We start from the raw sequence: 17,036 nt of genomic DNA, 5'->3' as shown, positions 1-17,036 counted from the left end.
TCATACATCTTAATACTTAACAGAATATTCATAACAACATACAAAATATTACAACAATGATTTTGGATGCTACAACATTTTTCTGGCTGACTAATGTCATGGTTATTTGGGGATTTGTGACGTTTTTGAAGGAAAAACTATTTTCAGAAAGTAAATTTGTTTAAAAACTAGAATTTAAAAATGCCATCAAGACTCGTCACTTGAGTCCTCTGAAGATGACGAACCTGTATTCCTCCGACCAACTGTTCTCCGCGGCGTTGCGGCTGCTTCATTGCTTTCGGATGAACTTTGACCCCTGCGAGGTGGCCCTCCTATTGGCCGAGATATAACCCTGGGGAGAGAACCACCTGTGCGGCGTCTGCTGTTGGCCAGGAGGTATTGGAGGAGGCTGTTGATACTGGAGCGGTCGATCTTTGGTGGTTGGATGGCTGGCTTCATGGTTGTGGTCGTCTGATAAAAAATGTACACACAGGAAGAGATTGAAGAGGGCAAAATCAGTTTAATTTAAATAAAAGAAGGACTTTTATATGTTTTCATTTGACTGCCGGTTCTACGAGGCTACAATCTGAATGTTTACAGGACAAAGTGAAGCTGCAGCTCATCCTTAATGGTGTCATTACCTTCCTGGTGGTGGGTGTGGTTGTGGTTGTGGTTGTAGTCGGGGTTGTTGTAGTTGTTGCAGTCGTGAGGGCCTCGGGTGTTGGTAAAGGGAAAATCCTGCAGCAGCCCACAGCAGAGCCGTCGAGTTCAGGAAGATCGAAAGGCTCCAGAGAGCTGGACGGAGCTGATAGAGGGATGTTTGAGGACGTTAATGTTAGCTTGCCTATAAATATGTTAAAACACAACGGTTGTAGCAGTAACTCAGAAAGGACTTTACACACAATCTAATAGATGTTTGAATAGTGGATGCAGCACGGTCCAGATGTGTTGGTCCATCAGTTTCTTGTTCTCCTGTGGTCACAACCTGAGCATGATTAGATGTTACTGTCTCTGTTTCCTCTACACTCCTCAACAGTGAACCTCTGACTCACCTGTACAGAGTTCAACAGGTGTTGTAGTCTTAATGTTGCGTGTCTGTGTACATTAAGGTGTCTGCTGCCATCTGAGCTGTCGGTCGTCGTTGCATATTTCATGATGACGGGTCTAAGGTGTGTTTTTCTTTTGTCTTTGTCTTTTGACAACATGCTAATGAATAATGAAAACCGGTCCAATAATGACAACAGTCGATCTGTCACGCTGCAGATTAGAATAAAAAAGATTCTCCAGGTTGAGATGTTCGTACTCACCGCGAGACAAGTCGATGCTCTGAACTCTGAGGAAGAGGACGATAAAGACGGACAGGGCTGTCCACCTGCAGGACATGACTGTAGATGGAGAGAGACGGCAGCTGAATGCGAACACTTCGAGAAGGAGGACGGACTGCAGACTGACTGAAGACGACCTGTGATGGAGGATAAAAAGGGAGTGAAGAGGAGGGAGGAATCCACTGATGATGTCTAGACTGTGAAGTTTTGTCTGAACACATCTGATGTGGTTTGGGGTTCGGAGTTGCAACACAGTTAATCATCGCTGCTTAAAAACTTTATTAATACAGGGAAGGTTTACGGAGCAGCTACACCCTGCTTCACAACACGTTTCACACTGCGGTCACCTGTGAGCTGTTTTCCATTATTGCAAAGTACTTTCCAACAGAACCGTCATCAAGTTTACACCGATGACTCTCACCAATTATTAAATACACACAGGTAGTCATTTATTTCTTAGTAATCACGCAATTTAGCTGCTTTTATGTCTGTGTTACAGCTTTTGTTATGTTGCTAACACTTGCTGTTCTTTAGTGAAAGCTGCTGTCAAATTAATCTGAAAGTCTCCTAAAATAACTGAAATATATTAGCTTTCTTTGGAAAAAAACATCTTATTTCAGATTGTTCTTTGTTTGTTTATGCAGGCATTTAATTTTACATTTATTTATCAAAATCTGGAGGATTCCTCCCTGACATCAGTGTTTTGGCTGCAGCTGTGATGGATCATGTTTATTTAATAACTCGGTGTGACTGAACTGTTTTCATTGCTGTTTAAATGCTTTTCACACCTTCACATCAGCTGTTCTGGAGAAATTTCTCCAACCTGGAGTTTCCCTGTCGTGTTATTAAATCCCTTTAAGCCTTTTACTTAATTTCATAACAGCCTGCGTCATTTTATTAGAGCAGAAATAACAAGAGGTAATTGAGTGATTACATGATGATTCAAAGAGAAAACACCAGCATGATGTTTGTCTATGATCCAGTCTGGACGCCTCTTTTTCTTTGTGTTAAACTCGGAGTAAAAGTACTCAAAAGTCATACTCGAGTAAAAGTAAAGATATGTTAAAATTTTACCTCAAAGTTGTACTTCAGTATCTGATGTTCAATGTACTTAAGTATCAAAAGTACAAGTAAAAGTAACTGATATGTATTTACATGTATGTATAATCTGTATACCATGAGTCGACTGATTACCAGTGTTTTTAATCTGATTGTCGATTAAATAAATTAATTTAAAAATGTGCTGCTTTGACTCTGATGCTGCATGTAATCTGCAAAGTAAGAAGTAACTAAAGTAATCAAGTGTAGTGGAATAAAAGTACAATATTTACCTCCAAAATGTAGTGAAGTGGAAGTATAAAGCAGCAGAAAATGAAAATACTCAAGTAAAAAAACAAACAAACAATTGTACTACAGTACAGTCCTTGAGTAAATGTACTTGGTTATATTCAACTTTCTATTGACTTTTTTATGTGTTTTTAAAAAAGTAAAATAATGTGTTATAATCTGAGGAGGCTGAAACTGATTTTCTCAGTTGCTGTTGGGTCGTTGCCTTGCTCGAGGGCACGTCGAGCAGTTTATGGAAACAGTTACTCATCACCTTCACAGGAAAATCTCCCCCAACACAAGGTGTGTGTGTCTCACTCTACCTGTTACTCAACAGCAGGTGAGATTTCCTCACATCACACACACACACACACACACACACACACACACACACACACAAGCATGCTGGGACTGTTTATAACCACAGTTGCTATGGAAGCGAGTGTCAGCTTACACACACATGCGCACACACACGCACACACCAGTCAGCTGTCGAGCTCTGATCTAATCTCGTGTGTGTTGGTGATCCTCACATTATCTCGTCGTATCCAAACAAAAGGCACGTTGTGCTTTTAGCTAGCAGCGTAGCTCCGTGGTTAGCGTTGTCATTCAGTCCACCACTTTGCTTCAGATTAAAATTTCTCGACTTATTCTGGATGGATTGGAGTGAAATTTGGTACGACCATTCATGGTACCCTGATGATACGTCATACTGACTTTGGTGATCCCCACATGTTTCCTCTGGCGCCACCGTGAGTTTAAAATGTTTGGTTTCCAGTGACATATGTCAGCAGCTATTAGATGGATTACAGTGACGTTTGATTCAGACATTCATGTTCTCATTTCAGATGAAAACTTCTTTAACTTCTTTTCTTTAGCTTCACTCACAACATTAACATCAGCCTGAGCTGTACTTTGAGTCTAGTGCTAATTACCCAAAGTTAGCTTGCTAACAAGATAAACTTAAAGGTCATGTTGTAAACATTTTTATGAAGACAAATCAATTTTGCAAAATAATACATCCACAGACCTTGTACAGAATAAAAGTATCTTTTGTCCTTAAAAACATTATTATAATTGTGAAGTTATCATTTTAAAATGTTTGTTGGGTCCAAAATGATCCGTAAGCCCTAATGTTAGCCAGCTAGTGTTAGCAATGTGAGCTTGTGGGATATCAACAAACTGACTTAACAACAGTGTTGTGATGTGAAAGCAATGGAATTTATTTTGTCATAAAACTATTTACAGGGTCAAAGTTGAACTGTCAGGCTCAAAAAAATGTGTCTCAGGCTGCATCAACCAGTTTTGACCACCATGGTTTGTCAGTCTGTTACGATTACAGTCAAAGTAATATTCACAAAAGCAGCTGAAATTAAAATAGAAAAGACGCTGACATCAAAATGCACATTCAGTGTTTCATTTTATATAAAAAAAATCATATTTTTTTGTTTTTGTGTGAACATAATTAACTTCTTTGTCTCTGAACTTTAAAGTGCAAAACTTCTGTCACAGTTTTCTGATTGGTTCTCACATTGAGGTGCTCTGGTGTTAGTGGGGAGTGTGTAATGATTAATAACCTCCATAAACATCAAACATTTTATTTTACAAACATGTGATCAGTGTCAGAGGTCTGGAGGATTAACTGTTAATGAACAAACTGAAGATTTACAAACAGTCCTGAGCTGCTGACACAAGTCTGCCTCTCAGACTGTAGTAACATGGTGGTGGTGACGATGATGATGATGAAGGTCTAGGTGAACTTCCTGATGAAGCGCAGTTTGAGGTAAGCGATGGTGAGGAAGCAGATGGTCATGATGCCCAGAGCCAAGTGGTTCTGCCAGAAGCCCCAGGTGGAGTAATCCACACCCTGCACCGTGAGAAAGTCCTCCCCTGTGCAACTGGAAACACAGCACAAAGGTTCCTCCATGAACAAGACGACCAAACTAAATTGATGTTAACGATCAAAATAACACATCTGGGGTTCATTACCTTTCTAAATACACTAATTTGTTTTAAATCATAACTATAACAGGAAGATGAGGGGCTGTAATGTAACACACCGTCCAGCAGGTGGAGTCATTACTGTACACAAACAATTCAAATATAATCAGAGGTCTGTTGTGTGTTTGTGTGTGTTTTTTACCCAATGGTCTTGTTAACCGTACAGAAGTTCAGCCCAGTAAACTCATTAGCCAGCAGAGCCTGGAGAGACAAACATCATCATCATCATCATCATGCAGCTACAGGAAGTGAAAACATATGTAATTGTAGGTGTGTGTGTGTGTGTGTGTGTGTGTGTGTGTGTGTGTGTGTCTACGTACACTGATGCCATATCGTGGTATACTCAAGTATTTTAACCAAGCGAGCCAGCCGGCGATGGAGGGGAGGTTCACGAGCAGACCGGCAAAGATCTGATGACAGAGACGCAGAGAGAGTTCACAGGTGAGATATTCATTCACGTTTCTTTCTTCAACACAATAAGAATAATAAAAATGGAGTCACCAGGTAAAAAATTAGGCTTGATTTTAAAAGTTACCATCATGAAGACGCAGGCGATGGTCATGAAGATGTTGGCGATGGCCACCACCGTCTGGTCGGCGGAGATGGCCAGAGCCATGGAGGTGGCCGTGTAGGCGACCAGAGTGACGCTGAACATGAAGAGGAAGAAGGCCTCAGCTGTCGGCTTCAGACCTGCACACACACACACACACACACACACACACACACACACACACACGTAAGAAAATGGTGAAACGACTCAAGTTTCTGAGGTTTGAAGGTGAAGTCCTCAATTTGTTTAATTTGCCCAACAAACTGTTCAAAACTTCAACGGAAACTGGAAATTTTTGGCACTTTTTCTAAAGCGACTGTTCAATTACTAAAACATTTGATATGGTATAAATATAAATTGCAATGTTTTGTTTCTCCCACCCACCGATCATGAAGTACGCCACACAGGTGAAGACGATGGCGGGGATGGTCCTCAGCGTGATGATGTCAGACAGGATCTTCGACAGGAAGTAGACCGACACTCTGTAGTAACCGCTGATGTACTCGTGACTGATGGGAGACAGAAAGAGATTTATTAATCACGTACATAACGTGACATTAGTTTCTAACGTAAGGTAGGTACGAGTAGGATGGATTGATGGATTGACGTCCTGATGAATGTTTGTGTGTCGAACCCACATAAAGAGTTTCCTCTCTGCGATGAAGAGTTCAGCTGATGACAGGGAGCTGAAACACTGATTCACAGTGATGAAGAAGAGAGCGCCAAACCTGAAAACCATCAACACACATATGTAATTTATTATAAGATATAAACACTCCAGTCAGTCAGCAGACAAACAGCTGCTACTGCTGTAGCAGCGTTATTTTAGATCACACTACCTTGCTCGGCATGACCCGCCCTACTCTGCCTCTGATCGGCTACACCCTAGACTTATGTTGTTAACCTGAAATTTAGCATTAACTTTAAGTTAAAAATGTTTTGTTTGCACCAGAGTGAAGTAGAATATAACACCTGTTCTGCATCCCGCTGTCTTCCAGCTGGACATCAAAGAAAATGGCTCCGACCACCAGAGCGAGGAACAAGGTTACAGCCACCTGGACACAATGCAAACACAGTACAGACAATAATTAATCACATGAGTGATCACCTGTGATTGCTTCTCACTTCCCCACTCTACATGCAAATAAACACATACATCACTGAGACAAATAAACACCATGTTTTTTTACACAAAGACAGAAAAAACGTTGATATTTGCCGAATTTAAAAGAAGAGCCAAAGAGTTAAGGATGTGTCAGAGATGGCGTTTCATAAAGTTCATAGTTACTTCTGACTTAACAACTCACAAAGTTGAGTGTTTTTATAAGGGAGTCTGGGGACAGGTCAAACTAAAATGCTCAACATTTCTGAAGTTGCAGTTCCTCTTATGGCCACTAGCTGCTGCTCCAATTGCATTCAAACTATAAAAGTGCAACTTGATTTGATTTTGACGTTGTTGTCTCAGTGAGAACACATTATTTTGGGACAGACTTCCTGGATTCAGTGATAGACGAAGCTGAGCGGTAAACCAAACTCCAGTCAATAAAACATCAATTTAAAAACTGCCACATTCCTCTGATCTACAATGAACTGCTTGAAATATACGTTTGTTTCTTTGACAGTTACACTTCAGACATCTGCTCCATGTTCCCACCTGAGCGACGGAGGTCTGCGGGTTCAGCATGAGGTTGCGGAACGTTCTCTTGAGAACCCATCTGAACTGGGTCAGGAAGCTGGTGTTGTAGGTGATGGTCCTGGAGGGACGACTGGTGGTCACCTGCTTGCCCTGAATGATCCTCGCTGAGGGAAACAGAGGGAGTTTTATTTGATATTAATTCATCTAAGTCACAAGTTTCTGTCCTCAGTTTGAATTTGAAATGTTTTTCAGTTGTTTGGAAACTTTCTTTAATCTAATGAACAGCGACTTCACCAGAGATTGAAAAGTTTGTTTGAGCCCAGAAACTCAGCTGTGAACTGCACCTTTAAGTAGAAAAGTATGTTTCCCTCCACCGACTATAACTCTGTAAATTATCAGCTGGCTTTTCTTTCAAAACGCTGAAGGACAGTTTGCTGCAGCAGATTCTGAAGATTAGATACTGAAGAGATAAACGCTGTGACCTCGTCATACGTACCCAGCTCTGCTTTGGTCTGTCTGTAGAAGTGGCAGTTTCTGTATTCGTCTACGAGTTTGTCCTCGATGCTTCGTTTGGAATTCAAGACAGATTCTGGATCTGGAGGGAAGAAGGAGGCATTCAGGATCGTCCAGGAAAAATACAACAATACTGTATTTACATGGTGCCCACCGGACTGAACTCATTACCCTCTGTTTTCATGCCTCTTAGGTTTTCAAATCTGACCTTCGTATTCACTGTTGCTGAGGGCGACAGCGGTTGAGTCTCCATTAATGATATCCAGGAAGAAGTCAGCAGGGTTGTTGTGGGCCTCACAGGTGTATCCTGGGAAATGTAATCAGTTAAAATCATCTTTGCGTCGGGCTGTGTCATAATTATTGGATTAAAGTTAATTTTAAGTTCCTACCGATGTCTGAGAAGTACTCTAGAGCTGTCTGAGCCGGACCGTGGTAAACCTGATCGATGTAGTTAAAGACAAAACAAGTGACAACAAAGTGACGAGGAGGTAAAATAGAAGGAATCAAGGAAAAAACATGGAAAAATGAAAGAAAGTCCAGGAGATGGAGACGCTGTGAATGTATTTCCATAAGATGGTGGTGAGGCACCTGTTTGCCGTTGACCAGCAGGGTGAGGCTGTCGAACAGGCGGTAGATGGAGTATCGAGGCTGGTGGATGGACAGGATGATGGTGCGACCGTTGTTAGCCATCCTGAAGAAACAGGAAGGGAAACATTAAAGTATCCTGCTGGGTAGATTTACTTTTAACTTGGGACAGAAACACTTTAGAAACCTGACAAAACATTCAGCAGTTTAAATCATCTGAGTCCATGTTGGATGAAAGGATCTCCTCCACAGCAGTGACAGCTGAGGCTCATGGGTACTGTAGTACTTAAACAGTTAAAGTAGTGGTGAGAGCAGGAGCATACAGGATCAATATCGATAGTAGGAATGTACAATGGCAACAAGATGGCAGTATTTACATTGGAGTGTGTGTGTGTGTGTGTGTGTGTGTGTGTACCTCTTGAGCAGCAGCAGCACTGAGTTGGCGGTGCTGGCGTCGAGCCCTGTGGTCGGTTCGTCCAAGAAAAGGACGGACGGGTCGATGATCAGCTCCATGCCGATGTTCGTCCTCTTCCTCTCACCGCCGGAGATCCCACGAATCAGCTGGGTGCCCACCTACACACACACACACACACACACACACACACACACACACACACAGTTTGTACTTGTATATTATCAGGACACTCAGTGATGTTACACATTCCCTAACCATCATTGCTACTCATCGTTGGTTGGATGGGTGGTTGGTTACTTGGTTACTTGGTTGGTTCGGTAGGGGGTTGGGTTGTTGGTTGGTTGGTTAGTTGTCTAGCTGTTGGCTAACGGTAGTAACAGGTTAACAAACATGTTGAAGTTTAACCTTGAAGCATGGGTGAGTGTCCCTCCAGATTTGCACAATCCATCATCTTTTAGATAGTGATCAATATGAAAGTGGTGACCTGATAACTATTTGTCAGATTTTCTACGTTTATAAGAGTTGCAACCTGGAAAAAAGCTGAGTGTGATGTCAGAGGAAAATGGATGCCGTGTGAATATAGTTTTCTCTGTTGCTCTACTCTCTCATTTCTTTTGTCCTTTGTCTTCTCACTCTCTGTCTTTACGTGCTCTCTTTCATTGTTTCATCAACTCCTTACACTGGTTACCTCAGTCGACCCAGACTCCTTCAGTCATTACATTTTGTCACTGTTTCTCTCTCCTCACCTTAGAGTCGGCCACGCGGCCCAGTCCCAGCTCCTGGATCAGTTTGTTGACTTTCTGCTCTTTCTCCTCCTGAGAGACGGACGCTGGGAGACGCAGCGCTGCAGAGAAGGTGAAGTTCTCTCTGACCGTCAGAGTTCCCATCACCACGTCGTCCTGGAGACGAGAAACCATCATTTTAACTGACAAAACAGTTGTTACACGTTTCATTTCAAGGATATCTTTAAATATCAGATGTTATTTTTGGTGCTGTGACTTATGCGACTAAAAGAAGCTGCTCTTATTGTTGCGGTCACTCCCTTCCTGCCCCGACCAGGAAACTCTGCTCAATCAAAGCCCTTCTATTGGCTCCTATCACAGAGTTGGCTCCCGTAAATATCTGACTTCCTGTCTGTGTTCCTGTCCGTCTCACCCACCTGCACCACGTATCCAGACAGACACTTGAAGTTTGGAGGCTGAGGAGCTCCGTCGATCAGAACTTCTCCCGTCAGGCCTGCCGGGTCCTTCCTGGCTGCCAAAACATCCAGGAACCTGAAGGACAAACAGATCACATCAGGTTGTTTCATTCATAAAGAGGCTCCGAACGTCCCCGATCAGAGTCTGAGACACTCTTCATAATCAATATAACAGCTTTATCTACGTAACAGACCTGCAACAACCCTGTTTCTCGCTGGAAAAAATGCCATTTTAAAAGGAAAAGTTCACACCCAAACCAAAATTCAGTCATTATTTACTAAAAAACAAACTTCAGACGGGGTGCACGCTAATGCTTTAAGCTAAGAAGCTACAGTTAATAGTGTAAATACATTTTTTTGGTAGTTTTTTTCCTGTTTTAAAAGCGCAGTACTTCAGTAAATGTACTACTACACTCACGACGACTTGCCGCTTCCTGTCGCGCCCATGATGGCGTTCAGTCCGGGCTTCATGATCCCACTGGGAGACAGAAAAGGAATAAAAACACAAGTTAGAGTTTTTATTATTGTATAAAAACAGAGGAGGTGTTTTAGAGGTGCTGTCAGGAGACAGAACCAGGCTGTTTGATGCTAAGCTAAGCTAGCAGTCTGCATATTGCTATTTCATCTAGCCTCTGATGATGAGATGTTCTGGTCGGTATGACGAGGCAGTTTCAGTTCTGTTTCTGTCGGTGAGCGTCGCGGCTCCATGATGTCGTGTTTTTGAGGAACTGAAAGGTTTTTTGTCGGCGTGGTTTCCCAGACTGAGTTAATGTTTTGAAATAGTTTGAGTCGTCTCTTGGTGTTTTTGCCGAGTCCTTCTATCAGGACCTTTATTCAGCACATTGTGATTCAGTTTCAACACTGGAACAGTGACGCTGCACTTTTGTTTTGCCTTGTATGTGTCTTCCTTTCTGTCCATCCTGCCTTCATCTCTCTCATGTATTTAAGCTCTTTCTAAAAGCAGCTGAGACGTTTTTAATGTTTTTGTCATCAAACTGAGTGAATAATAAAGTTTAGTTTGTGATGACTTGTAACTGACTCTGTCAAACCCACATGCAGCACTTCCTCCTGTACATCGTCTGTCAGGTCGTGAGTCAGCAGGTCTGTGGCTCATTGAACCACTGAAACAATGATGCTGCAGTTTTGTTTTGCTTTCTAATGAAATCTTCTTCTTTTCATTCATATTTTAATTTCATATCTTTCTTTTTTCTGTTCCCATGTCTGTCTTTTCCTTCCTCTCGCTTTTCTTTCTTGTCTGTCCATCTCTTTTTTTCTGTCTGTTCTACTTTTTAGAGACTTTATAACTGAGCTGAAAACAAAACCAAGCTGTAGTAATAACTGAAAATCATGAGCCTGCAAATTATAATTTGGAGGTTCAACATTCACAGACAAGTAAAAAGTAAGAAGTCTCCACAGCCGAGTTCATCCACTCATGTGTTCAACCTACATGCTCAAAACAAACATTTAATTTCCTGCCTCCTCGTGATAACAGATAAACAGGCGGCCTGTCAAACTGCTGTCAGGTCTGAGATTTATTTTAATATAAAATAGAAGATCTTTGTGTCAGGACACGCTGCAGACGTCGTTAACGGACTAAATGAAGCAGTTGAGTTTGTATAAAAGCGTCTGCACAGACTGACCCAACCTTCAACTTTGAGTCAATGATTACACACCGAACAATAAAATACCAGAGATACCACCCACTATAAACACACACACACACACACACACACACACACACGCTGAACTTTGACCGATTGCTTTTTCATAACATGCGTACATAATCAAAGACTTTGATCATTTTCATAACAAAGAGTAATCAAACACCCAGTAGTCAGGTGTCTGTCAGTATCTGTGTCTGTTCACTCTTTCCTTAGTTCAAGTTTTGTCAGTGACGGATGCTTGAAAGCTGAACTGAGAAACAGAAACAAATCCACAGCCTCGATAATTAAACATTTAAGGAGGTAAAGGAGGCTAAAAAACGAGTGCATGAAAACAAGACTGAGAGGCTGTAGTACTTATGCTAAATGCTAACATGCTGTTTGAGTAGTAACGTATCACAGAGCTGCAGATCTGATCTTGCGGCGGGCGTGCGCTCGCCATCCGGACATTTTTAGATCCTTACTGCGAAAAATGTGAAGTTTGACCCGCTGTGTTTCTGTGAATGTAACACCCTGAGGTTTCTCACTGGAGCAGCTCAGCATCCTGCCACTGCGCCTGTTTGTTGGTTTAAGCTGACAGTCATTGTTTCCTAACGAGCTGCTGAATGTGTGTGTTTGGTCCGAGGGGAAAGTGGGAACCTGAGTTTCTTCACAAAGCAAACTTCCTTCCCTTCGCCTCCAAACACAGTGTGTGAGTGTGTGTGTGTGTGTGTGTTTGATCCGTGTACGCCTTGATCGTGTCACGTTTGCCTCCCAGGTGGGCTCCCGTCGGCACGTAGACAAACAAGCACACAATAACCGCACATGTGGACCGCCGCCTCAGCCCACCTCCGTCGGTTTGCTCGTTGGGTGAAAGTAAACCCAAGAAAATGTCTTCAACCGACTTCAACTTCCAATTTGAACCAGTTGTCTTGACACGTTTGACCTTCGGGGACGCAACAGACCAACCAAAATGGAGGAAGCTAATATCGTAGCTTATAAAAAGCCAAATATTAGCTAATGAACAACATTATTTTGTTGGCTTTGTTAACAAAATACAAACCTGTTCGTCAGGTCTAGATGCTGATCAGAGTTTAAGCTAACGTTAACACAACGGCTAGTTTTTATCTCCAGTCTTGTGTTGATGAAGATGAAGTTTAGCACGTAGCACTGCGATATAAGCTTTGTCTGCGCCACACGAAGCTCAGTTAAAGCAGCCGTTTGATGACTGGGTTCATGGCGTCCACTCACTTCAGGTCGATGAGGATGTCTTTGGTCGTACGCTTCTTCCGACGCAGACACCCTCCTCCTTGTGTCACCTTGTAGTGGATGTTGTGAAAGCTGACGGTGGCTCCATGCCGCTCTTTTCCCGAACCTGCGGACTGAAAAACGGTTAATTCACCCCAAAAGGCAGAGTTACAACACGTGTGGCGTTAGCATACAGAGGTGAAGGTACCTGGTGTTTCGAGGCTCCGTTCAGCCCGAGCTCCATCGACACCTGGTTCTCGTTCATCCTCTCCCTCGCTCCTCCTAAATGCAAAAGACTGAAGAAACATTTTACTGTTGTGAACACTTGTCGGACCACATTATACAACATGATTAGCCAGCTAGCGTTCAAGCTAGATAAGCTATCTCAGGCTCTTAATGTCTTTTTATTGCTACATATTAATTTATATATCTCAAATTCAACTGTTTTACATGACAATATAAGACTCTAATAAATCAAATGTGAGCTTTAAATAAGATAAAGACAACACTGATGTTTGAAAGCTTCAGGTTGACAGACACGCTCGCTAAAGGTGTGAAAGCTTGTGTTGTGTTTTATCTCTGGGTACAAACATATTGCATTAAAAAGTAAAAAACAAGAACTATCAGCAAAATTTAATGAAATGATAAAAAGTTAAAGTGCTCATTACTTGTAAAAATGCTTCCTGTGACTGTTGTGTTAAGATTACTGGATTGTTAATACTGATCCATCCAGCTTTTCACTGTAGCTGCATGAGTTTGAGCTGTTTAATGTCTTTATATATACGTAGGTAGTTTAGTCCAGAGGTTTGTGAAGTTCTTACACATAAATTTACTTTTCTTGTTTGTTTTTTCAAATCTTGGTGAGTTTGACCTCTTTTAGCCTCAAAGAGTCGTTGAAATTAAACTTTATTCCAAGTTTGGTGGAAGTGCTGACAACTAACAGATATCTGTCCCTGACACAACAGACTGAAAACAACTATGTAACACTTTATGTTGAAAGATTGTTTTTCCTACGTAACATGTTAAAGATAAAGACAGTGGAGTGAAAGTGTAAAACAACATGAACTGGAACTACTCAAAGTTAAAATGCTGAAGCTGAACTTCTCGTTGAACTAAACTTCAGTTTCACAACCTATTTCTGATCCACAAACGAACTGTTCAGTCAGAAATGCTCTGATCTCACTGATGTGGCTTCACGTCGCTCACCGCAGAGTTCAGATTCACCCAAAGACGTAAATAAGAGTTCAACGCTCACCTGCTGAAGCCAGAAGGTCCCTGTGAGCAGAGCTGCTGACGGACATCCAGACACCAGGACACTGAGAGTACAGATCAATGAGTGTGTGAGCAGCTGGTTCAGTGTGTGTGTGTGTGGTCAGCCCTGTTTTATGACTGAAGGCATGATAAGAGAAGTGAGGAGGAGGCACGTGTGTGTGAGGCTCTCACGCCTGTCAGGGAGGAAGTGTTGACACCACCTCACCACAGTAAAAGTAGTAAAACTGTTAAAGTCCTTCGTTTACGATGTACTGAAGTACAAGTCCAGATAATCAGAGACGTACTGACAGGAACAGAACTGGTGCTGCGGTCCTTGAACTAAGGATGGGTTCACAAAAACAGTCTAAGTACATCATATAAAACACTTTAATTCATTTATAGTTGATTCAAAGTAACTTGTAACTAAAGATGCCAAAGGAATGTAGTTAAGTAAAAATAACAATATTCGCCTCTAAAATGTAGTGAAGTGGAAGTATAAAGTAGCAGAAAATGGAAATACTCAAGTACAAATACTTCAAAACTGTACTTAAGTAGAGTCCTGTTGAAATACTCGATTACAAGTAGAAGTCCTGCATTAAAAAATGTAATCAAAGTATAAAAAGTGGTTTGACGATGCAGCACTTTGATGTTGAAGCTGGCTGAGGAGAAGCTTTATTTACTTTCAGTTCAGGGTCTTTTTTTAAAGTGATCACGTGTTTGTGTCAGTAAAGCAGCGTCACACTTGGTTGAAGGATGTCGGCTGAGAGGAAACACTGGATCAGATCTTACCAGCAGCTCAGGACTCCTCAGACTGAAGCTCCAGACTGCTGGTGTCTCCACTAAACTCAGTCAGGCTGGAAACAGGTGACGTGTGATTGATTCCACCTGGATGTTCAACACATAGAGACGACTTCAGGTCCTCTCTGACCAATCAGGAGCAAGGACACATGAGCACATAAGATCTGTGAACGACAGTAAAGTAATGAACGAGTTTCAGCAGCTTAAATGTTTGTGTGACTATATTTATTGTTGATGACGACACGAGGACATGGTTTTGTTGTAAACGGGCAAAAAGTAGAAGATGTAAGAATACAAGTGTTTATATAACTTAAACAATATTAATACCTATCTGAGTAGAAGAGCAAAGTAGATAAAAAAACAAGATGTGTTTCAGTTTTGTGTTTCCTCTATTTTCCTGTGAAAAATGTGACTTTTTTTCAGTTTTTATTGGTTTTGATTTAATGTGAAAAACATGGAGGCACAGTGATGAAACCAAAACATACCAACAGATCATCTCTTTGTTTAAAGTGCATGAAACGATCTCCATCTGCTGGTGAACAGTAACAACTACAACGATGGAGCGAGTCCTCTGTCGTTACAACACTACTTTTCATGTCAGACACACATGTAGGTGTTAAGTTTAGTTCAGATTTCTGCTCTGGTATTTTTTTTTCCTCCAAATCTAAACACAATTTATAATACAAGAAATGAATGTCCTGATCTCGTGGGGAAGTTTCACGGTGATATCTAATATTAACGTTTCGACTGTATTCACCTGCAGTGTCCCGCTTAGAAGAGCCAATAGACTCTGTTGATGTCAGAACTTTTTATATATAATTAAACAATATTCACACACACAGGAAAGGAAATGAAAGGAAAGGAAAGCAGGAGAAAGGATGGATGAGGGGTAGAGGAAGTAAAGTGACTTTTCACCTGATTAATTTGCACACACACAAGAATATCTGTCTCTTTACACAGACGTGTGTTTGTTTAACCTCGTTCTTGTTGTGTACCAACACACACACACTGACATCACAACACTATGGAGTTGTGAACATGTTGTGAAGGTCAGCACACACACACACACACACACACACACACAGTCGGTCACAAGTTTTTTTAGGCAAAGTTCTTGTGTGTGGAGTGTTTTGTGTCACTGACGTACAGTGTGTCGTGTGTGTGTGTGTGTGGTGTCACCTTCAGCGTCATCTTGTGGTCACGCGATGCAACTGGCAGAATCTCAGTTTCTATATTTGTCACGCGCTGGGAGGGCGGGAAAGTCCTGCCACGCTATTGGACGTCTGAGAGGGAACCGAGCTGTCAATCAATCAGTGGTAACTTTCCACAGCAGGCCTGTTAGATAATGATGAGCGCGGTGAGCTTCATGTTCAGGCGACAGAGTTAAAAGTAGCAACACACGCACTTCAAGAGCTTGATAACGGATATGAACGTATTGACTTGTTGGCTGAGCAAACACTTTAATGTTCTGATGGACAGAACCAGAACCAGAACCATTACAGAACAGAGGGGGAATCACACAGGAACTCGCAAAATGTATTCACAAAACACGTCCACGATAACGCTAGTTAGTATATGAAACAGTGATTCTGTGAAGTGCAGAAGATAAAATACCCCAAAGTCAGGTCTCTTTGAAGTCATTGTGTGTCTCTTTGTAGTTGTTTTGTGTCTCTGTGTGGTCATATTGTATCTCTGAAGTTGTTTTTTGTCTCTTTGTAGTTGTGTGTGTCCTTGTGGACATTTTGTAACCCTGTAGTCGTTTTGGATCTCTTTGTAGTTGTTTTGTGTCTTTCTGTAAATGTTTTGTGTCTTTCTGAAGTCGTTTTGTGTCTTTCTGTAGTCGTTTTGTGTATCTTTGTGGTCATATTGTACCATCTGTAGTCGTTTTGTGTCTGTCTGTAGTCGTTTTGTGTATCTTTGTGGTCATATTGTACCATCTGTAGATGTTTTGTGTCTTTCTGAAGTCGTTTTGTGTCTTTCCACAGTCGTTTTTTGTCTTTCCGAAGTCGTTTTGTGTCTTTCTGTAGTCATTTTGTGTCTTTCTGTAGTCGTTTTGTGTATCTTTGTGGTCATATTGTACCATCTGTAGTCGTTTTGTGTCTGTCTGTAGTCGTTTTGTGTATCTTTGTGGTCATATTGTACCATCTGTAGTTGTTTTGTGTCTTTCTGTAGTCGTGTGTGTCCTTGTGGTCATTTTGTAATACTGTAGTAACTTTGTGTCTCTTTGTAGATGTTTTGTGTGTCTTTTGTGTCTCATGATAACGATGGTATCAGTACAGTGATTCTGTGAAGAAGACAAAATACTCCTTAAACAGCAGAGGGCAGCATTTGTGTAGTTATTCACAGCAGAGCAGTCCTCAGTCTGTGGAAATCACATTTACAGAAAATATCAAAACAAATCAGTACATATTTCTCTCAAAACGATTGACACGTGATAAATAGGCATTACGACGCTTAACAAGCGTAACCAACTTGTTTCATGTAAAGCTGGACTCCAGAGACAAACCGTCTCGCCAAGATCAGGATGACGAGTCGAGTGTCTCCTTCCCTCATTCTTTGATAAAAGCCACC

General features: G+C 41.6%; 2 protein-coding genes across 3 annotated transcripts; both read right to left on the bottom strand.

Annotated features, from left to right (window-relative positions):
* Positions 1 to 126: 126 nt before the first annotated feature.
* LOC311251865 (uncharacterized protein) lies at positions 127 to 1,362 on the bottom strand (the record flags this gene model as incomplete). The annotated part of the gene is made up of 3 exons (XM_084344510.1): positions 127 to 450; positions 621 to 784; positions 1,287 to 1,362. 3 exons carry the CDS (start codon positions 1,360 to 1,362, stop codon positions 187 to 189), a joined length of 504 nt encoding a protein of 167 aa, XP_084200636.1. The 3' UTR covers positions 127 to 186.
* Positions 1,363 to 3,829: 2,467 nt separating this feature from the next.
* Positions 3,830 to 14,532, bottom strand: LOC311251151 (broad substrate specificity ATP-binding cassette transporter ABCG2-like). Of its 2 annotated transcripts, XM_084343476.1 has the most exons (20): positions 14,457 to 14,532; positions 13,672 to 13,732; positions 12,625 to 12,712; positions 12,420 to 12,550; positions 9,947 to 10,006; positions 9,490 to 9,604; positions 9,077 to 9,229; positions 8,331 to 8,488; positions 7,919 to 8,021; positions 7,720 to 7,768; positions 7,539 to 7,637; positions 7,314 to 7,412; positions 6,836 to 6,981; positions 6,154 to 6,236; positions 5,820 to 5,909; positions 5,566 to 5,690; positions 5,167 to 5,321; positions 4,952 to 5,041; positions 4,774 to 4,832; positions 3,830 to 4,528 (listed from the first exon to the last, which is right to left on the bottom strand). In XM_084343476.1, the coding sequence occupies exons 3-20, from the start codon at positions 12,679 to 12,681 to the stop codon at positions 4,381 to 4,383; spliced, it is 1,920 nt and encodes a 639-aa protein (XP_084199602.1). In that variant the 5' UTR covers positions 12,682 to 12,712; positions 13,672 to 13,732; positions 14,457 to 14,532; the 3' UTR covers positions 3,830 to 4,380. The 2 variants fall into 2 exon arrangements, with proteins under 2 accessions (XP_084199602.1, XP_084199603.1); XM_084343477.1 differs by lacking the exon at positions 14,457 to 14,532 and having other exon boundaries at positions 13,672 to 13,794.
* Between the last annotated feature and the right edge of the window lie 2,504 nt (positions 14,533 to 17,036).

This window comes from Pagrus pagrus, assembly GCF_965226575.1.
Source record: "Pagrus pagrus genome assembly, chromosome: 22".
NCBI lineage: Eukaryota > Metazoa > Chordata > Actinopteri > Spariformes > Sparidae > Pagrus > Pagrus pagrus.
Note: the sequence above shows the minus strand (reverse complement) of the source record. Positions and strands in the feature narration are given on the sequence as shown.